This window comes from Pituophis catenifer, unplaced genomic scaffold (assembly GCF_029215685.1).
Source record: "Pituophis catenifer annectens isolate HBS135680 unplaced genomic scaffold, rPitCat1.0.hap2 SCAF_2, whole genome shotgun sequence".
In the NCBI taxonomy this organism is placed as follows: domain Eukaryota; kingdom Metazoa; phylum Chordata; class Lepidosauria; order Squamata; family Colubridae; genus Pituophis; species Pituophis catenifer.
The window spans coordinates 32,752,003-32,774,711 of record NW_027256882.1 but is presented as its reverse complement, the minus strand read 5'-3'; the positions used below and the strand labels follow the sequence as shown (position 1 = coordinate 32,774,711).

The following is a 22,709-nucleotide window of genomic DNA, read 5'->3' as shown; positions in this document are numbered from 1 at the left end:
TGTCGCTTCCCCCCCTCACTTGGTGGGGTGGAGGCCAGGTGAGCCAGGAGGCCCCACTTCCCTTCTCTCCCTTCTCCCTCAGGTTTGCCCCCAAAGAGACCCACCTGTCCCTCTCGCCCTCTCTCTCTATCCACTGCTCCCCTCCTTTTTCCTGCCCAAACCTCCTCCTTTTCATTCCCTTCTTCCCCCGTGAGAGTTAAAATGGGGCAAAGCTCACTTAACTGCTGTCTCACTTGGGAGCAGAAATTTGGGGCTCAATTGTAAGTCCAGGACTACCTGTATTAGGTATGTTCATTAGGATTCCTCATTTGCTCCTTTGCCAACAGCAGCTTGTCAATCTTCAGTTCTTTAGATGCTTTGAGGGGTTCCAGAGATCTGCTGTCAGCATTCAAAGTCACCATAACAGAGTTAAGTTTCACTCCCCTTATTTATTTTTATCTCGCCTTTATTATTTTTACAAATAACTCAAGGTGGCAAACATATCCAACGCATCTTCCTCCTCCTATACCTGTGAGGCTATAAAGCTTATATTGAGTGTAATACTTGCTGAAGCCCTGCTAGGGTTCCTTGGATTATGACAATTATGTGTTAAAAGGAAACTGGAGGAAAAAAGGGGGAAGGAAAGAAAAAAAGAAGGGGATGATTATAGAATATACGGAGTTATGGACACCTACACAATCATTGATTGCAACTAACACTAAACAAACAAGCATGATCCATAAATGGGATGAAGAGCTGTAACAGACATATAAAATCATGATTGACAGGCTTAGCTGTAAGGTATCTTTAATACTGATGCACCTGAACACATGATGCTAAAGCCGAAAAAGATCCTAGGACACTTCATTTTTTTTTTTTATCCAGACAAATAGAAATGATCATCAGGTTATTCCTTTATAATGACAGATTGACTGACCAGGGTGGCATAGAACAATAAAGGAAGCTGAAGTAGCAAAAAGCTAAGGAATCTCTGCTTTAAAGGCTTTCGGAGATCCCTGCTTGGCAAATAGGGATTTTTCCAAATTTTTGTTTATGGTTATCTCTTCTTTTAGGGGAGTGTCATGCAGGTGCCCTCAGTCAAACAGAAATAGGGCAGAAGGGTCTCTCCAACCAAGGAAGCGTCTGAGAATGTATGGAGCAGAGTTGCTGTGCTGGCATCAAAAAAGCTCACTTGTCCCCCTTCGCAGTTGAGCGAGATGCGGATCCTCGTGGGCTCCTCAGTCAGGACCAGTTGAGAGCATTTTGATGGAGATATGGCCCAGTATTTCCCTTCACATTTCCGAAACCTCCAGCGCCTGATCTCCCCATCAACATTTGTTACGTTCAGTGGTTTGCTGGCAACCCCTACACTCCATCCTCCTGTACCTCCTACAATAACTTCCCAGAAATGTCTCCCTGTGGAGAACTTCTGACAGCCAAGGAGATAAGCATAATGTACAAATATCTTGGGGTCTGAGACAGGATATTTTCCTTTAACTGGCTTAACTCCTTTGACACTTTTCCGATCTTGGGAGACTTCAAAGAGTTCAGGAAGGGCTGTGTGTGGATCCAGAGTTACATTCTCTGTAAGGGGGAAGAGAAGAAGGAAGGAAAAAAACAAGAGCTTCAGCTGCAGGCCTGGTTTCTGTCTTCAACCCCAAGAGTTTAACCCTCTTGTGTGAATGGAGTTCAGCTTCCAAACACCCACCCCCCCAGGACTGGAAGACTCATTGTTTTTTTAAACAACACCTAAGCATTGCCTGGTCAAGAGTCCTCCAACTTTGGCAACTGTAAGACTTGTGGACTTCAACTAACAGAATTCCAATGGCTGAAGGGGCTGCTATTGTCCAGGTCCCTCTGCTCCCTTTTCTCCAAGCACTCGGGCTCTCCCACTGTCTTAGTCCCATCCTCTGTTAACTGCCGGCCTCTTCAGCGCTCCTCTGGCCTTCTCCTTCCATTCACTTAGGTTGCCTTCACCATCTTCCAGTCCATCTGTCTCCCCTTCAGCTGCCACTAAGCTGCACACCTTCAGGATACGTTGACTACCTGTACAGCTTTTGGCTCCTCCCCTCAACTCTTCGTCTCTTGGCTCCACTGGTCAATTCCCCTAGTCTCTAGTCTCCCATGTGGCCGCCACTCTGCTGATTACCGTCCAGCTTCACCATCCTGGATGGGGGATTCTGGGAACTGAAGTCCACAAGTCTCACAATGCCCAAGTCCTTGAAACACTTCATAGCGCTCCACCTCTTCCAGAACATCAGGCAGAGCAAGAGGCTGCCATGTTTCAATTCTGAACTGGTAAAAATCAGAAGGATCCCCCAGAGGTAACTTAGGACACATGATGGGATGGGAGGAGGCTCCGTCTTTTTCTCTACGAGCATCAGGGTATCACAGGGATGTACAAAAGGGGAGGATCTTATACAGGAAACCTCTGCTTTCATCAGTCTGATGGCCCACAGAGTGGAGGCAACCCTGATGCTCCAACTTTGCTATTTGCTTTGACCCAAAGGACCTAATTTCTCTGCTCCCAAAGACCTGGTCTCTCACCAACTTATAGTCAGGCAGTAAAATCAAGGGGATGTTATTAGCTTGGTAGGAATTCAAGATTGCTTTCACTCCCAGTCCATATTTTCCCATTTATCCAAATATTTCATTTTACACCAAGATTGACTTCAGTTTTTTAGATTACCGTATTTTTCGGAGTATAAGACGCACCGGAGTATAAGACACAGCTTAGTTTTTGGGGAGGAAAATAGGAAAAAAAAATCTGCCTACCAGGTATTCATCTGGCTATCGTCCTTAGTCTGGTCAGCTTCAGCACATTAGTTTGCTGGCTTTTTATCCCCTGCTTGGGGATAAAAAACGGCTTCTAAGGCACAGCTGAAAGGAAGCAGCAATGAGAAAAGCAGGCAAAGCTTCACTCGGCTGGTACCTGGTTAGGGCTGAAAAAAGCTTCTAAAGAACAGCTGAGAGTCGGAGCAAAGCAGGGAGACCGCTTCACTCAGGGAGTTGAGGGAGCAGGCAAAGCTGGGAAGATTGCTTGCTAGTGCTTCGTTAGTGCCTCGGTAGGGCTGAAAAAAGCTTCCAAAAAGCTACATACGGAGTATAAGTTGCACCCAAATTTTCAGCCTCTTTTATGGGGGGAAAGGTTCGTCTTACACTCCAAAAAATATGGTATGGATAGAACGGAACAGAGCGGAGCAGGAGTAGAGGAGTAGAACAGAACAGAACAGAACAGAACAACCACTTTATTTGGCCAAATGTGATCAGACACACAACGAATTTTTCTCCTCTGCATTACCTAATATTGTACATATAAATGGCAAGTAATAGTTCATAAATCATATAATCATTAAAGTTTACTGGATCATCATAGTCTTATATAGTAATTAATCCTATATTTTTCTTTTTCATCTATTATGTTTCTCTTCACATTACTGGCATCAGAGCTTAAAATAGCAAGGAAATCCAATTCCTATAACTGATATTTACCTTCCTGTAGTTGAAGTCCACTTTCCAGAGTATCTGGGGAAGAAAAGGGAGGAATTCAGCATCTCATCCCTGGAATTGGAGCAACAGAAGGGCCTCCCTCAGATTCCCTGGTTTGCTTTCCTTGGCCTCAGATCAGGAAATAAGGAATAGGGAAAGCTACAAGCCAGAATGTCATTGGTGGCTATATATATTCCATCAGGTATAAATATATTCCACTATACATTCCGTATACAGGTAGTCCTCAACTTACAACTATTTCTGTAGTGAAGCACTAGTGACTCACAAACGTGCTTTAGGACTGGTTCTCACACTGATCACTGTTGCAGCCTCCCCAGTCACGTGATCAAAATTTGGGCACTTGGAGACCAGCTTTTATTTACGATGGTTGAAGCATCCCATGATTCTGGGATTGTCCTCTTCAACCTTCCTGGGGAGCTTCTCACATGCAAAGTCAATGGGGGAATCCAAACTCATTTATCAACCGTGATTCATTTAACTGTCCTGATTTTCTGAATAACTCTGGCAAAAAAAGTTCGTAAAATGGGACACAGATAACTTAGCAACTGCCTTGCTTAGCAACAGAAATTTACAGCTCAACTGAGGTCGTAAGTCAAGAACTACCTGCATATATTCCATTATACTTAGTGGAAACTTATTCTGCTTTCCCAGTAATCAGTGCATTTGGGTTTGGGCTACGAAGACTACAGCTAGCCTCGTCTTACAATCATAACTGAGACGCTGATCCTGAAATTGATCCCTCTTTGATCCATGTGACACTGACCCAGAATCTCTCTTGGATGCTCAAAATGTCATCCAGGGTAAAACCCCAGCGGCTGTTTTTTACCTCTCAGTTTTTTCATGGTGCTTTTCAGAAGCTCAGTCATATCACCGTAATCCCAGATTGTCCACTTCGGTTCTAGAAGTAAATCCACCGGATTCTCATATGTTTCCTTAGCCTGGTATCTGGCAAGACAAAATAGCAGAACAACAGACTTGGAAGGGACCTTGTAGGTCATCTAGTCCAACACACAAACCACCAAACCCCAAGCAGGAGACCCTACTCAGATTCTGACAGATGCAGTCGGGCCTCTTCTTGAAAGCTTCCAGTGATGAAGCTTTCAGAACGTCTGAAGGCAAAGCTGTTCCAATGGTTCTCCTCAGTCAGAATTGTTCTCTTATTTCTAGGTTGAATCCCTCCTTGATCAGTTTCCATCCATTATTCCTTGTCTGGCCTTCAGGTTGACCCCCTCCTGCCTGTGGCAGCCCCTCAAATATTGGAAGACAAGAGCCTTGGTGGCGCAGTGGACTAAGTGCTGTTAAAGTAGCACTTAGTTGCCAGCTGCCTGCAATTATTGCGAGTTCAAATCTCACCAGGCTCAAGGTTGACTCAGCCTTCCATCCTTTCGAGGTAGGTAAAATGAGGACCCAGATTGTGGGGGCAATAAGCTGACTTTATATAAAAAAGAACACCGCTGGGGGGGTGGGCAAAAGCCCTACTAAGCAGGTATATACAAAAGTATGAAGGCTATGGCTTAATGCATTGTAAGCCGCCCTGAGTCTCCGGACTGCATATAAGGGCGGCATATAAATCGAACTAATAAAATAAATAAAATAAAGACTGTTATCATGTCTCCCCTGGTTCTTCTCTTCACTAGACTAGCCATGCACAGTTCCTGCAACCGTTATTAACCTGCCAATAGAAGAAGCTTTCTAAACCATCAGATGGTGCTTGAGGATTGGCTAGCTACAGGATCCAATCTGAGTTGGTCACCAGAGGTTTTGCCTTCTGAGCTTTCAGACTTGTGCTGGAGCCCATCCTCAGGGAACCTCTCTCTCTCTCTCTCTCTCTCTCTCCAGAATGTATGCACTGGGCTGTACTATGCATTGTATTTATGTGGTGCCTGGTTGTGTGTGGCTTTTAGTTGTTAAGTGGGGTGTTGATGGCCAGCTATTAACTCATTGATTGTCACGGTGGCAGTTACTACTCAGTAGCTACTCAGCCGTGGTGGCGCTTGAGACCCCTAGGCTTATGGTCATGGGTGATTTCAACTTGCTGTCGAGCCTAGCAACCTGCTCGACACCGCTAACGCTTGTTGAAAGCATCGAGGGACATATACATACTTGGTGGTGGTGGTGGCACTGGGTGCAGGCGGCCGTCTGCGGGGCGAGGGGAGGTGGTATCGGGTGCGACGGGATTAGGACGTCTCCAAATGACGCTGCAACCAGCACCTTCGAGAATCAGCTGAGATGCTTCCACGCTAACAAGGGTGTGGTGATAAACGGGGGCGCGGTTTAAAAGGGTTAATGAGAAGGGAGGGCTATATAAACGCCCGTTTCTACTACACTGTAGTGCCGATTTCATTCGTCTTTACGAGTCACAGCGTGTAGCCGTCCACGGACGCGAATCAACCAGCGTGCCAAAAAGAGCTGAAAGGGGTGCTGCTATGTTTTGATTGCGTCTCGCACGGTCAACCTGAGAGGAAATCGGCGCTGCTCTTAATACTTGCTTCAGCGGGATGGTGGAGGGGGTGGACCCAACCACCGCTGCAACACCGCCCTCAGAGGAGGAGGACTCACCGGCATCGGGAGAAAGGCCAGCTGAAGATCCACCTGCGGTTCGTCCGAAAGAGCGCTGCCGAACTCGCAGCCAGGGAGAGGAGGGGAAGAATGCTGTCACGGCAAAGAGGAGGCCCCCCTCCCCGACGGAGTTGGGGGAGTGGTGGCAGAGTCCTGCCTTGGCAGCCCCGATAGAAGCCCCGAAAGGCCAAGCATCGCTCCCTTACAGCGAACGTTTCCACCGCTGGAGAGAGCGTCGTTGGGTGGATGATGATGATGGGGAATGGAGTTATTCAACAGGTTTGGGCCACTCAACTATAGAAGTCCTTCGAGAGCGTTTTGGGGAAGCTAGCTTCCGGGATGCGCAGTCCTGGCAACCATGGATGGCAGGGGCGGAGCCCAGCCCAGGCTGGCCAGCGTCTTCCGCAGGGACAGAGACTAGGTTTCGATTGGCTAGCCCCAAGCTGCGGTTGGGTCCCTCCTAAAGTGATACCCGACCCCCGGCTACCCAGTCTGCTACAACTCAGCCATTTGGGCCATTGGGAGGCGTGGCTACAGGGACAGCGTCTGGCTCAGTGCGGGGCCCTTCAGGCCCACGTACGGCTCCGACCGCTGGACCGATGGCTTATCCAGCTATGCCGGTTGGGCAGGCTGGGGTGTGGGGGCCCCAACCGGTCTGGGGACCGCCCCCCCTGCAGACCACGTTCGATGGCAACCCAGACCGTGTGGCCCTGTTCCTGAGCCAGGTACTTAGCTACCTCGACCTATATGGGCACCTATATCCAACCCAGTGGTCCATGGTAGTCGCCATAACAACAACCTTAACAGGGGAAGCTGCTGACTGGGTAGCGGACCTTCACAATGATCATGCTCGAGAGCTCACTGATATTGGTCTGTTCCTGGAAGGACTCAGGGTGCGGTTTGAGGATGATACACGAACCCAGGTGGCCGAGGGGGAGCTCGTAGCCCTGAAACAACGGGGACGTCCAGCAAAGGAATACGTAAAGGAGTTCCGTCGGCTCGCAGGGAGGGTGAGGGGTTGGCCCGAATGCATGCTTGTTCATCAATTCCATCTTGGCTTGGATCGTGAACTAAGACAAGCCTGCGTATATCGGGGCATGCCACCCCGCCTGTCCGAGTGGTGTAAAGCGGCCATCGACCTGGACGTGGGATTGAGAGAGTTTCGGGTGAAGGGTGCTGTGAGCGCGATCCCCATCCGACGCCAGCCAGACCAACCGGCTCCCGTCAGAGCAGTAGGGAGAGGGGAGCTCGATCCCCGTGTGGCTGACTCCACACACCGACCATTACGCTGTTTCTGATGCAACCAGCCCGGCCATAGGGCTCTGGAGTGCCCGTGGCCACTGGTTCAACCACCTGGGCCAAATGTTCCAACAACCAGTGGGAAGCCTCGTGGGCGACCATCTCCGGAGAAAACTAGAGCCCTGTCGCAGCAAGGACAGAGTCCAACTGGAACCACCAGAGGGGGACCGGGTCCTGCTATACTCCCTGGTGTAGTCCCCATGGTAGTGGCTGATAGCGATGAGGATGAGGATACCAGTGACCTGATGGTAAGTGAGCCCATTCGTCCCTTCCTCATACCCATCACACTAATCCCATTAAAGGGGGCGGGATGGGTACAACACGAGGCCCTTATTGATTCTGGATGTACACAATGCTTGATGAGACGTGCTGTAGCCACCCGTTTGGGTATCCAGTTACGATCACTGAAACCCCCGATAACGTTCGAACAAATGGATGGGTCCACGTTAGGGGGGGCCCTAGTAACCCAGGTCACAGAGTTGGTAAAGATGGAAATAGGGGCCCATTGGGAGTATATACGATTTGTGGTGGTGGATACGATGATCGAGCCTGTTATCCTGGGTCTGGCCTGGCTAGACAAATGGAAACCCACGATCTGGTGGGAAGGGGACTTCAGGAAACTCCGTTTGCCACTAGGTCCAGACCCGGATATCCAGAAGATCCCAAAAGAGCAAGGGGTGGCTTTGGGGATAGATAGCAATACATGTCCCATTGGTGTACCTGCCATTTATGGGGACTTGGCAGCAGTGTTTGACGAGAAAGAGTGCGACTCGCTACCCCCACACCGACCCACTGATTGTGCTATTGAGCTAATACCCGGGGTGAAGCTCCTAAAGCCACGCATGTACGCCATGACTCCACGGGAGGTGGAAGAGTTATGGAAATACATCGATAAAAACCTAGCTCGGGGATTCATACAACCCAGTTGGTCACGTATGGCTGCTCCGGTTCTGTTCAGGGAGAAGAAGGATGGGGGGCCTTCGTTTATGTGTAGACTACCGGGGCTTAAATGCAGTGAGTGTGGAACCGGTGTATCCGTTGCCGTTAATGAAAGATCTACTCGCTGCTTTGGCGACCGGCAAATATTTTACGAAATTGGACTTGCGGGAGGCCTACTAAAGGGTACGAGTGAAACAAGGCGATGAGTGGAAGACCACGTTTAACTGCCCGTTGGGCAGTTATAAGTTTTGTGTTATGCCTTTCGAGTTACAAGGCGCTCCCGCGGTCTTTATGCAACTAATCAATGAGGTGGTACACGATTATTTATACCAAGGGGTATTGGTGTATTTAGACGATATTTTGATATACACCAAGTCTATGGAGGAACATATCGTGTTGGTACGCCAGGTGTTGGAACGGTTATTACAAGCTCAACTGTACGTTAAGGTATCCAAGTGCGAATTCCATCGCACAGAACTAGACTATTTGGGATATAGAATATCTAAGGATGGCATAGCTATGGATCCTGCAAAAGTAAAAAGAGTATTAGACTGGGTAGCCCCGACGACTAGAAAGCAATTACAAAGCTTCCTTGGCTTCACCAACTTTTATCGTCAGTTCATCCCAACATTCGCGCAAATTGCTTTGCCCTTAACAAACTTACTACGGACAAAGGGGGAGGGGCCTCAGCGACCGGGCCATCGTTTGGCTTGGACACTGGAGTGCCAAGTGGCGTTCGAAACCCTGAAGCGCCAGTTCGCAGAGGCACCCATTTTGCAGCATCCTGACCAGGCGAAACAGTTCATAGTACAAGTAGATGCCAGTGACGTTGCAGTAGGTGCCGTGTTATTGCAGACTGATGTCCAAGGTCAGTTACACCCTTGTGCATACACCTCAAAAAAGTTCAGTTCCACGGAGAGGGGCTGGGCTATCTGGGAAAAGGAGGCGTTTGCTGTCCGTTGGGCTCTCCTCACCTGGAGACATCTATTGGAGGGAGCGCAGGTGCTGTTTGAGGTGTGTACGGATCACCGCAACCTTATAGTGTTGCAAACACCCAGAAGGCTGTCCCCCAAACAGGTCCGTTGGGCTCATCACTTCCAGCGATTCCAGTTCACATTAAAATACGTGCCCAGAGGCAAGAATTTCCTGGCCGATGCTCTGTCTCAGATGCCCCAGTTCCAAAGCAAAAGGGACGAGGTAGTGCAAGCTATGATACCAGGCAAGGATAGGGGAACTGTAGCAGCCGTAACAACGGAGTCCTCGACAAAGTGGAAAGAGTTGATGCAAAGAGAGTTAAATACTGATAAGTGATTTGGAGAAAACAAACATCTGCTCATGCACAGAGACGGGGTCTCATGGAAAGGGGACAAGATATATGTGCCTGAAGGGGTTCGGGGCTTAGTGTTACACCGATGCCATGACAATAAAGTGGCTGGCCATTATGGTTTCCTCAAAACACTACACCTAACAAGGCAGCAGTTTTGGTGGCCTCATATGAGGAAAGATATAGAAACATATACACAAAACTGTTCTGTCTGCGCCAAAGCCAAGTCCCACCCTGGAAAACCATTAGGGTTGTTACAGACTGTAGCCACCCCTACCCAACCGTGGGAGGAAATAGGGATGGATTTTATAGTTGACCTACCAGACAGCAATGGGAACACAGTTATCTGGACTGTTATTGATTTGTTCTCTAAACAAGCTCACTTCATTCCTTGCCAGGGTTTGCTGTCAGCTTGTAGGTTATCTAAATTGTTTGTACAGCACATATACCGGCTACATGGGGTGCCCCACCGTATTATATCTGATAGAGGGGTGCAGTTTACTGCTCGCTTTTGGAAAAACTTCCTCTCAGCTATTGGGTCAACACAAGGACTTAGTTCGGCGTTCCACCCCAGTACCAACGGGGCTGCAGAAAGAGCAAACGCAATGATAGAGCAATACCTCCGTTGCTATGTTTCATATCAACAGACCGAGTGGTCATCACTCTTGCCCTTTGCAGAGGTCGCCTATAATAACACGGTTCATAGCAGTACGGGTCTTACCCCTTTCCGGGTGGTGATGGGACAGGACTTCGTAGCAATACCTGAATTGAGTCATTCATCAACAGCTACCACAATGCCCCAAGAGTGGTCCAACAGAATAAGGACAGTACGGCCCCAGGTCAGGGAGGCATTGGATAAATCTGTTATTGCATACAAAACCCAGGCGGATAGAAAACATGCACCATTCCAACCTTTTAAGGTGGGGGACATGGTATATCTCTCCACCAAGTACATCAAACTACGACTTCCTAGTAGGAAACTGGGACCAAAATATTTAGGCCCATTCCCAGTGATGAGGACAATAAATCCTGTGACTGTGGTTCTAAAGTTACCTCCATTACTGGGGAAGATCCACCCCATATTTCATAGTAGTCTTCTCAAACCCGCCACCCACACCCAAACATTTGAACGTCCTGGTCCAATTACAGAGGCCCATTACGAGGTTGATGACATCCTAGACTCTAGATGGAAATGAGGGGTCCTCCATTACCTGGTTAAATGAAAGGGCTATCCAATAGAGGAAGCTTCCTGGATACCGCAGAGCAATATGAACACGAGTCGTATAGTTCGACGGTTTCATAAACTATATCCTCACAAACCACAACAATCTAATAATATGTGTAATTTGTCTCTTACAGAAGGACACTTGGTGAAAGGGGAACTGCCTGTCGAGCCTAGCAACCTGCTCGACACCGCTAACGCTTGTTGAAAGCATCGAGGGATATATACATACTTGGTGGTGGTGGCACTGGGTGCAGGCGGCTGTCTGCGGGGCGAGGGGAGGTGGTATCGGGTGCGACGGGATTAGGACGTCTCCAAATGATGCTGCAACCAGCACCTTCGAGAACCAGCCGAGACGCTTCCGTGCTAACAAGGGTGTGGTGATAAACGGGGGCGCAGTTTAAAAGGGTTAATGAGAAGGGAGGGCTATATAAACGCCCGTTTCTACTACACTGTAGCGCTGATTTCATTCGTCTTTATGAGTCACAGCGTGTAGCCGTCCACGGACGGGAATAAACCAGCGTGCCAAAAAGAGCTGAAAGGGGTGCTGCTATGTCTTGATTGCATCTCGCACGGTTAACCTGAGACTTGCCATCTGTTGGTGAAACGTCTGAGATGGCTCGGGAGTTCATGGTTTCCATGACGGCCATGGACCTGACCCAGTTAGTTCATGGCCCCATCCACGGGGGGGGGGGGTCACACTCTGGACTTGATTTTTGTCTCTGGCCAGTGGTTGAGTGGTCTTGTTATAGGGGATATAGACATGGAACCCTTGTCATGGTCAGACCATTCGCTCCTTCGCCTGAACCTTCGAACCGCTACACCCCGCCGCAGGGTGGCGGAGCCAACAAGATGGGTCCGCCCCAGGCGCCTGATGGATCCTGATAGGTTCCAGATGGAGCTTGGGCCACTTCCTGAGGATCTGGCACATGACTCGGCCGAGGACCTGGTAGCTGCTTGGGATCGAGCGGCTGGTAGGGCCTTGGATCGAGTCGTGCCTTTGCGGCCTCTGACCCGGTGCCGATCCCTCATGGCTCCTTGGTTTACCGAGGAACTGAGGGAGATGAAGCGCTGGAAAAGACGCTGGAGAGCGGTTGGAGGGCCAGTCTCGCTGAATCTGACTGAACACTGTTAAGGTCGCATATTAAGACCTACTTAGTGGCGATAAAATCGGCAAAGTGTAATTACTTTTCCGCTCTTATTGCGTCATCAGAGAATTGTCCGGCTGCCCTGTTCAGGGTGACCCGCTCCTTGCTCCATCCGGGAGTGCGGGAGGACCCCCTGGAAGACAGGGCCAAGGATTTCGGACAATACCTATATGACAAAATCACTCAGCTCCGGGGGGATTTGGACTCTGACTGGGTAGATTCAGGCAGGGTGATGAGGAATTGTCTTGAGAACGTTATCTGGGAAGAGTTTGACTCTGTGACTCCTGATGATGTGGACAGGATTTTGGGGAGACTTAGTGCGGCCACATGTTTACTGGACCCGTGTCCCTCCTAGTTAGTACTGGCTTCCCGGGAGGTTACACGAGGCTGGCTCCAGGGAATTATCAATGCTTCGTTGAGTGAGGGTCACTTCCCCACTGCCTTTAAAGAGGCGGTGGTGAAGCCTCTCCTCAAGAAGCCTTCCCTGGACCCGGCAGTATTAGCCAACTATCGTCGTGTCTCCAAACTTCGCTTTGTTGCGAAGGTTGTTGAGAGTGTGGTTGCGCGACAGTTTCCACAATTCCTGGAGGAAACATCTTATCTAGATCTGTTCCAGTCAGGTTCCAGGTCTGGGCACAGCACGGAAATGGCATTGGTCGCGTTGGTAGATGATCTCTGGAGGGCTCGGGACAGGGGTTGCCCCTCTGTTCTGGCCCTGTTAGACCTCTCAGCGGCTTTTGATACCATGGACCATAGTATCATGCTGCACCGGTTGGAAGAGTTGGGGATGAGGAGCACCAAAGTCTCCTCCTTTCTCTCAGACTGGTCGCAGTTCATGTTGACAGGGGGGCAGAGGTCGACCTCGAGGCCTCTCATTTGTGGAGTGCCTCAGGGGTCGTCCTCTTGCCCCTTCTGTTCAACATTTATGTGAAGCCGCTGGGTGAGATTATCCGTGGCTTTGGGGTGAAGTACCATCAGTACGCTGATGATACCCAGCTGTACATCTCCACCCCAGGCCACCCCAACGATGCCCTTGAAGTGATGTCCCAGTGCCTGGAGGCTGTGCGGATCTGGATGGGGAGGAACAGGCTCAAGCTCAACCCTTCCAAGACTGAGTGGCTGTGGCTCCTGGCATCCCGATATAGTCAGTTGACTCCATCACTGAGTATTGGGGGCAAGTCTTTGGCCCCCACGGAGAGGGCACGCAATCTGGGAGTCCTCCTGGATATGCAGCTGTCCTTGGAGGAACATCTGACGGCTGTAGCCAGGGGGACCTTCTGTCAGGTTCGCCTGATTTGCCAGTTGCGGCCCTTTCTTGATCGGGATTCCCTGTGCCCAGTCACTCAGGCTCTCGTCACCTCGCGCCTGGATTACTGCAACACTCTCTACATGGGGCTCCCCTTGAGGAGCACCCGGAGGCTCCAACTGGTCCAAAATGTGGCCACGCGGGTAATTACGGGAGCCGCCTGGCACTCCCACATAACACCGCTCCTGCGTGAGATGCACTGGCTCCCAGTGGTCTTCTGGGTGCGCTTCAAGGTATTGGTTACCACCTTTAAAGCGCTCCATGGCATAGGACCTAGTTATCTTCGAGACCACCTGCTGCTACTGGTGACCTCCCACCGACCTATGCGCTCCCACAGAGAGGGCCTCCTCGGGGTGTCATCAGCCAAACAATGTAGGCTGGCGACCCCCAGGGGGAGGGACTTCTCTGTGGGGGCACCCACCCTCTGGAATCAGCTGCCCCCAGAGATAAGGAAAATCCAAGACCTCGGTACCTTCCGCCGTGCCCTTAAAACTTTCTTTTTTCAGCAAGCCAGGCTGGCTTAACATATTTTTTAACATATTTTTAATTTTTAATTGGTTTGTTATCTTAAATTGGGGCCAAATTAATATATATCATTTATATTGTTTTTTAATGTTTGTATTGTATATTTTTATCTAGCTGTACATTGCCCTGAGTGCCTTGGGAGAAGGTGCTGTATATCAATTCGAAATAAAATAAAATAAATTTTCTTGTGTTGCCCCATCCTCGGATCTAAAGTACCTGGTAAGCTGGTGGGAAATCAGCACTCCTGTTGACTGAGAAGGGCCCTGATTCCATGGCTTCAGTCATTTCTCTGGCTAGCTATTCAAATATGGGCACCATGTGAGACTCAGTGGATCCTGATCCAGAACTGCACTCATCCACCTTCGTCAAGTTCAAGGAGAGATCTAGTAAAGGCCACTAAGTTTCAGTTTTGAGGCTCCCTACTCTTGAAAATTCTTGTGAATCTCTTGGCCAAATCAATGGATTGTATCTTACCAAATGACTGATGACACATGACTACTATGGGTGACGTAGGTAATTAGACGATGGATATAACATTCAAACTGATTTTGATGGATTTTACTTCTGCATTTAACACAATTCTTCCACATAGAGTAGTGTCTATCTAAACTTAAGGACCTTGGACTTTCAGATGATACAACAATGGTAGGACTCATCTCCAAGGGGGATGAGTCTGCCTATCGAGATGAGGTGGACCAGTTGCTTTCACTGTGTGGAGACAATAATTTGGTCCTTACCACCAATAAGACCAAGGAGTTTATAGTGGACTACAGAAGGAACAGATCAGATATCCAGCCCTCGCTTATCAATGGAGACCACGTGGAGCAAGTGGCCAGTTTTAGGTTTTGGGGCATTATCATAAAAGAGGATCTGACCTCGGGTGCTCACATTACAGCACTGTCAAAAGGGCCCAGCAGAGAATATAATACTTGAGACTACTCAGGAAAAAACAACCGAATGAAAAACTGCAGGTGACCTTCTACTGCTGCACTATAGAAAGTATCTTAACTTACTGCACCTGTGTATGGTTTGCCAATTGCACCGTGGCAGATAGGACAGTGCTCCAGAGTGTTAAGATCATTGCCCAGAGGATCACTGGTTGCCCCCTCCCCTCCTTGGAAGAGCTTTATAGCTCCCGCTGCCTTAAGAAAGTTCAAACCGTTCTTAAAGATCCATCTCATCCTGGGCACCCCTTTTGTTGAACTATTGCCATCTGGCAGACGGTAAACAAAAATAAGGATAAATAGGCTGAAAAACAGCTTCTATCCCAGAGCGGTAACTATGTTGAATTCTACTGTATACTAATACAGTATCACAGGTTTTCAATTTAATTGTGTAGAATGTGAAGGATTTGATTTTGTTTTATTATTATTATTGATAGTTTTCTTATGTAGGATGTACACTGAAGATGGCATTTAATTTTGATGTAATGACACAAAGTAAACTTAACCTTAAACTTAAAGGTAATGCAATGAAATAGCAGATAACATCTGTCACAATCCCTGTTCTGGTGCTTGGCAACTGGCATGTATTTATGATAGTTGCATTACTTGGAACAGTTTACATCCTACAATACCTTTAAAACCATCAAACATCTGTCTCTTGGAAAAGATTCAATAGGCAGGTAAAATGGCCAAATTCAGTCTAAACATCTGGCTGACTATGCAACCAACAATAATTGATCATATCCAATATTGCTAATTATATTGTGTTGAGGTTGTCTGAACAAATATCTAAAAAGCCCTGAAATACAGTATGAAATACTGCTAAATACAAACAGAACTTTCCAAATTAGGAAAACTGTTGGAGGAGCTGCTGATCTCTGAGACAGTAAAGAAAAGGGTGGATTTACTTACTTCTTCAAGATGCTTCCAATGTCCTAAAACAAAGAGAGACAAAGCATTGAAAGGAGCCATTTCCTAGGCAGAAAATTAAATTCTTACATTTACAAAACAAATGAGTGAAACCTCTGGACAACCAGACACTAACAGACCCCTAAAATACTTCCATTTTTTTAAAGAAAAAAAAATCCCATTGCTGTTTTTTCCTCAGCTGTTCAACCTCTTTTGGAGAGGTATTGTTTTTACTTTTTTGCCTAAGAAAAATTATACCCCAGTTGAATTCAACACAATTACAGAACATATATATATATATATATATATATATATATATATATATATATATATATATATATATATATATATATATAACACATAATAGCAAAAAGAAAAGACCATTTGAAAAACAAAATAGTGCGTCAATAGAATAAAAAAATGCCCTGCATTTATGCTTCCAGAATGAAGGCACTTTGGAAAATCCAGGTGGTTATAATACTTTGTGGAAAGTCATCAGTGTTGGGTTTCTCCTCGCCTGGAGATTAAGGGGAAGGGGAGACCCTACAAAGAACACCCACCACCACATCCTCTAATAGGGGATAGGAACCTCAAATTGTGAAGAATATAGAGACAGTGACCAGTACTTTGAATTCCTGCTTAATGTATGGCCTGCTTTTTCTGTATCAAATTATGTATCCCTAATTTAAGCCATTACAGGTAGTCCTTGACTAAATAGTTCATTTAGTGACCGTTCCTTTCCATAGAAAGAGTCAAAACCTTTACTAAATGAGGACTTGAAAAAAAGATTTTGAACTTTGTCAAATGCAGCCAGAATCCTACATGCAGACATGGAAAAATATATCAATCTCCACAACAGAAGAATGGATGGAAAAAGTGATGGAGCTAGAAAAAATGACAAAATTGACTGCTTTAATTAGATATGACCCCTTTTTTCTACTTGGAAGCTGCTTCTAAACTTTGTGCTTGAGATAGAAAAAAAGGAACTCCTGATACTAGATTTTTCTTATTAGACTAATCTGTTTTTATACACATGGATAATAATGAGAAAATATAAAAAATAAAAACTTGAGGCTGTCATTTTATTTTGTATTTTGCTGTGCTGAAAATGTTTTGTTTTCCCTTTATCTGAAACTTCTTTCCCATTCTTATCTTTCTCCGTTTCCCTATTTTCTTTATTTCCATTTGTACTTTTCACTATTATAATTTCAATTAAATTTCTGGGGAGGGGGAAGGAAAGAGTCAAAAAGAGTATTCTGTGGAGGGGCTAAAGCAGGCTATTCCATTTCATCATTGGTACACCATGATACCAAAAAAATGCTGAGACAGAGAGGAGCAATAAAGGTGATAAGGGCTCTGGAGGCCAAACTGTACAATGAATGGCAAAGGGGACTCAGCCTAACAAAGAGAAGGCTTAGGGGAGACCCTACAGACATCTTCCAATACTTGGAAGGCTGTCATAGAGAAAAGGGCATGATTTAGTCTCCGTAGCACCTGAAGGCAGGACAAGAGGCACAGGGTGAAAACTCATCACAAAGAGATCCAACCTAAAATACAAAAGAATTTCCTGACAGTGAGAAGTATTTATCAGTGGAACAGCTTCCCTCCCAGAGTTCTGGGTGATCCATCACTGGAGGCTTCCAATAATAGATTTGTTCCAGATGGAATAAGGACTCTGCCTTGGGCAGAGAAGACCTCCAAGGTCCCTTCCAGCCCTAGGATTCTATGATCTCTATGATACAACCTGACCTGTAAGAGTTTGTTGGCTGGCTGCTGAAGCTTCTCTTCTATCTCCTGGATGAGATGGTCAAGAGAGCCCAGTTCTTTCATGTGCTTGGCCAAACCCTTCTCCTTTCTTGCCATAATATCCTTCTCCGTTTGTTCCATTTTAGTCAATAGAAGCTTCTCCTGTGCTTCTAACCAGAGTTGTAGCTCTCTGAATTCAGCCATTACACTTTTTTTCACTTTGTCGATGCGATCCTAGAACAAGAAAGAGAAAAAGCAAATGGCATAATTTTATTTCATTTTAATTATTTTATTTAATAATTTTAATTTTGTCATGATAATTAAATGGATTCTTTGAAGAATCCAAAAGTGAGGTGGGAGAATTTCCTAGGGAGGAAAAAACCCTTTTGACATTAAAAAACGCAAGGGGGAAAAGTTTCTAAAAAGAAAAAAAAAGGCTCCAGTTTAAATGATCTCTCATGAAAATTTTCTTAGCAATCAGGGATTTCAAAAAAGTAGACATAAAAATGTTTGTGTTCACAATTTTTTCAATGATAAAATACGATTTGCATTAATTTATTAAGTTTAAGCTTAAATTTAAGTTTATTCGAGTTTATATACCACCCTTCTCCCAAAAGGGACTCAGGGCGGTGAACAGCCAAAGTTAAAATACATATAATACAAAAGTTAAGAGACGAAAAATAAATTAAATTGTCGGCTTCCCAATTTAAAACCCCAAATCTACAAAATTGAAGAAATTCCCAATTTAAAACCCCAAATCTAAAATTTACAAAATTCCCATTAAAACCATTTAAACTAGGCCAGCTTGTTGGAATAAATAAGTCTTCAGGGCCTTACGGAAAGTACGGAGGTCCGGGATCAATCGTATTCCAGGAGGTAGCTCATTCCACAGGGCGGGTGGCCCCACAGAGAAGGCTCTCCCCCTGGGGGCTGCCAGCCGACATTGCTTGGCTGACAGCACCCTGAGGAGGCCCTCTCTGTGTGAGCGTATTGGCCGGTGGGAGGTTATCGGTAGCAGCAGGCGGTCTCGCAAATACTCTGGTCCTATGCCATGGAGCGCTTTAAAGGTGAGAACCAACACCTTGAAGTGCACCCAGAAGACCAGCGGGAGTGAGTGCAGCTTGCGCAGGAGAGATGTTATGTGGAAGCGCCATGTTGCTCCCATAATCACCCGCACGGCCGCGTTCTGGACCAGCTGGAGCCTCTGGGTGCATCTCAAGGGGAGCCCCATGTAGAGAGCATTACAGTAGTCCAGGTGAGATGTGACGAGGGCATGGGTGACTGTGCATAAGGAGTCCCGATCCAGAAAGGGGTGCAACTGGCGTATCAGACAGACCCGATAGAAAGCCCCCCTGGCCATGGCTGTGATATGCTCTTCCAAAGACAGCCGTGTGTCCAGGAGGACGCCCAAGTTGCAAGCCCACTATGTGGAGGTCAGAGATTCACCCCCAATAGCCAGCGATGGCATGTCACGAAGAGGGGGTTGAGGGGTTTTTTAGATAAAGTTTTAGCAAATGTCTTAAGGGGTTCCGGGGGTGGAGGGGTGGATCAGAAGTAAGGCCGTGGGTATGGGGGATAACCCACTAAGGGGAGGGCCAGGTAAGGCTGTGGAGCACGGCATGGGGGGTGGGGGGCCCAGGGTCAAGAGGGGGGATAAAGTTCATCCAGATAAGGTTTTTACTATCAGTACTGTGGGTGGGAGGGGTAGATATGGCGGGAGCAGGGGGCCATATCGTGTTAGGGGAGCGCGCGCCCGCTGTCTTCGAGCGGTGGCGCGCTCCAGCCCCCAAAGCTCCACTCGTTTTCCAGGTGGCGCAGATCCTCAGGGCCCTGGCCTCTGTCTGATGTTATGCAATGCCAGGTCTGTAGTAAATAAAGCCCCCCTCATTTGTGATCTTGTTCAGGAGGGGGGAGCGGACCTGGCAGGTATTACGGAAACCTGGTTGGGCCAAGAGGGGGGGGTCCCTCTTGTTGAAATGTGCCCACCAGGTTTCCGCGCATTCCATCAGCCGAGGTTGCAGGGTAGGGGCGGGGGGGTAGCGGTTATTATTAACGAAGGTCTGAGACCGAGGGAGGCCACTGTTCCTCAGACGGCCAGCTGTGAATCCCTCCTTGTGAAATGGGGCCACGGGGTTCAGATGGGTTTGCTGATCACATACCTGGCTCCCTGCCATGTGGCAGCAGCCCTGCCCGAGCTACTCAGTGTCATCGCCACGGTGGCGGTTGAGACCCCTAGGCTTATGGTCATGGGGGATTTCAACTTGCCGTTCGTTGGTGAGGCATCTGAGGTGGCTCGGGAGTTCATGGCTTCCATGACAGCCATGGACCTGACCCAGTTAATTCATGGCCCTACCCACACGGGGGGAAACACGCTGGATCTGGTTTTTGTCTCTGGACAGTGGTTGAGTGATCTCGAGATAGGGGATATAGTCACCAAGCCCTTGTCATGGTCTGATCACTCTCTCCTTCGTCTCGACCTTCGAACCGCTACACCCCGCCGCAGGGAGGCGGAGCCGGTAAGATGGTTCCGCCCCAGGCGCTTGATGGAACCGGATAGGTTCCAGTTATCTGCCGATGCAATAAGAGCGGAAAAGTAATTACACTTTGCCGCTTTTATCGCCACCAAATAGGTCCTAACATGAGACCTAATTAGTGTTCGGTCGGATTCAGAATGACTAGCCCTCCAACCACTCTCTAGGCATCATTTCCGGTGCTTCATCTCCCTCAACTCCTCAGAGAACCGAGGAGCCGGGCAGGCTTGGTGCCAGGTCAGAGGCCGCAAAGGCACGACTCGGTCCAGAGCACTGGTGGCCGTCCTATCCCAGGCGGCCACCAGGTCTTCTGCCGAGTCGTGAGCCAGAGTTTCAGGAACTGGCCCAAGCTCCCTCTGGAACCTATCAGGATCCATCAGGGGCCTGGGGTGGAACCACCTGGTCGGTTCCACCTCCCTGCGGTGGGGTGCGGTGGTCAGAAAGTCGAGCCTCAGGAGAGAATGGTCCGACAATGATAGGGGTTCAATAACTATATCCCCAACATCTAGGCCATTCAACCACTGACCAGAGACAAAAACCAAGTCCAGAGTGTGTCCTCCCACATGAGTAGGGCCAAGAATTAGTTGTGTCAGGTCCATGGCTGTCATGGAAGCCATAAACTCCTGAGCCAACCCAGACGCCTCACTGGCAGACGGCAAGTTGAAATCCCCCATGACCAAAAGTCTGGGAGTATCAACCGCCACCCCGGCAATAATGTTGAGGAGCTCGGGAAGGCCCGCTGTCACGTGGCAGGGAGCCAGGTACGTGATCAGCAGGCCCACCTGCATCCCATGGCCCCACTTCACCAGGAGAGACTCACATCCGGCTATCTGAGGTACAGTGGCCTCCCTTGGATCAAGACTTTCCTTTATAACGACTGCCACCCCCCCAACCCCTGCCCTGGGCCCTTGGCTGATGAAATGCACGGAAACCTGGCAGGCACATCTCTACGAGGGGAACCCCCCTCCTTGGCCCAACCAGGTCTCTGTAATACCTGCTAGGCCCGCGCCCCCCTCCTGAATAAGGTCACAAATGAGGGGGGGCTTATTAACCACAGACCTAGTGTTGCACAGCATCAGCCTAAGACCCGGGCTCCACAACTCTGGACAGCCCAGGGAACGAGAAGAGTCCTGGGGGCCGAGGCATGCCACCGCTTGAAGACAGCGGGTGCGTGCCCCCACCATATGATGTGGCCCCCTGCTCCCGCCATATCTGCCCCTCCCACCTATGGCCTTAATGGGATCGCCCTCCCTATCAACACTGAGCTCCTCCACACCCCGGCCCCCGCCTCCCATTCTATGCCCCTGTGACGAGCCAGGCCTATACCCCTCCCTCCCCTCCCCCTTCCCCAACCCCCCTAAATATTTACACAAAGACAATTTTAAAAAACCCCATAACCCCCTCTTTTTAGGTTAAGCAAGCCAAACCTATTGCATAAAACACAGCTCATGGGATAGGGGCACTTAACCCAACTGAGATTCAGCCAATGATGACATCTCAGTCCCCATGTTAAGAACAACTTCTGTGCCCTACACAGTCTTTAACTTTGAATTAATTTCAGTCAGAACTTGTACTTACAAACAGGCTGCCTATTATTAAAGATGGCGGGTGGGCTTCTCCTTCTTATTAGCTCTGAAGCTCCTAACCATTGGATCAATACTTACAAGCATCTCCTGCACTCTTTGCTCTGTGTCTCCTTCGTATGTAGCTATTTTTTCTTTCTGCTCCTTCTGAGCCTTCAGGCAATTCTCCACCTTGATCTGAAAAATACAAGTTTTGAGTTTCTTTTCTGTAAAGAATTACATTGGAGGGAAGACCAAGTTAGAAGACACAGTATATTCAATCATCATAAATACATGACAGTTGGCAAACGTCCAAATTTTGATCATGTGACCATGACAATTTCGCTCTAGAGCAAATGTGGAAAGGGAGCTGGCAAAGGGAGCCTATTTCTTCATACAGGCAATTTCTGTTACTAAGCAAGACAGTTAAGTGAAGTTTTGTCTCATTTTACAACCTTTCTTCCGAATGTTCTTAAGTGAATCATTGCAGTTGTCAGGTTGGTCACACAGCTATTAAGCAAATCTGGCTTCTCTATTGACTTTGTTTATCAGGAGGTGGCAAAGAGTGATCACAAGTGCCCAGGACAACATAATATGACAGTTGACAAGCATCTGAATTTTGATCAGTGACAACAGGAATGTCAACCTGTTTTTTAAAAATTGCAGGCAGGGAAATAAGGGGTGGGATAAAGCAGGAGGAAGCAAGTAAACGGTTACAAAGACTGTGAGGGCTGGCACTGGATGCCCCTCCCCAGCGATTCCTCCTGGCTGACTCCTACCTGGTATTCCTGGAAAGCCTCCTCCGTAGGGATCACCGAGTGGCCCTCGTGCTCTTTGGATCGGTCACAGACCAAGCAGATGAGGGTCTGGTGGTCCTTACAGAAGAGCTTGAGGGGCTCCCGGTGCTTCGGGCAGAAACTCCCTCCTTCCTCGCCCCAAGGACCTCCGCATCGCCCGGCCACTTCAGCCATCCGTGCCAGCTTCCTGTTGCGGAGGAGGCTGCGGGGCGCGAAGGTCTGTCTGCATTGGGGGCAGGAAGCCTCCGATTCCGACGCCCCCCAACTGCGGGTCAGGCAGCCCCGGCAGAAGTTGTGGCCGCACTTGGGGATGAGCACGGGGTCCTGGAAAAAGTCCAGGCAGATGGAGCAGGTGGCTTCTTCCAAGAAATCCCGCAAGGGCGCTTCGGCCGCCATCGCCGCCTCCTCC

The 22,709-nt window shown here is 48.2% G+C and overlaps 1 protein-coding gene across 1 annotated transcript; it reads right to left on the bottom strand.

Moving 5' to 3' along the window:
* Positions 1 to 919: 919 nt before the first annotated feature.
* Positions 920 to 22,696, bottom strand: LOC139309315 (E3 ubiquitin-protein ligase TRIM39-like). The gene is made up of 7 exons (XM_070933370.1): positions 22,283 to 22,696; positions 21,606 to 21,701; positions 17,414 to 17,644; positions 15,668 to 15,690; positions 4,316 to 4,434; positions 3,472 to 3,504; positions 920 to 1,563 (listed from the first exon to the last, which is right to left on the bottom strand). The coding sequence occupies exons 1-7, from the start codon at positions 22,694 to 22,696 to the stop codon at positions 1,049 to 1,051; spliced, it is 1,431 nt and encodes a 476-aa protein (XP_070789471.1). The 3' UTR covers positions 920 to 1,048.
* Positions 22,697 to 22,709: the final 13 nt, after the last annotated feature.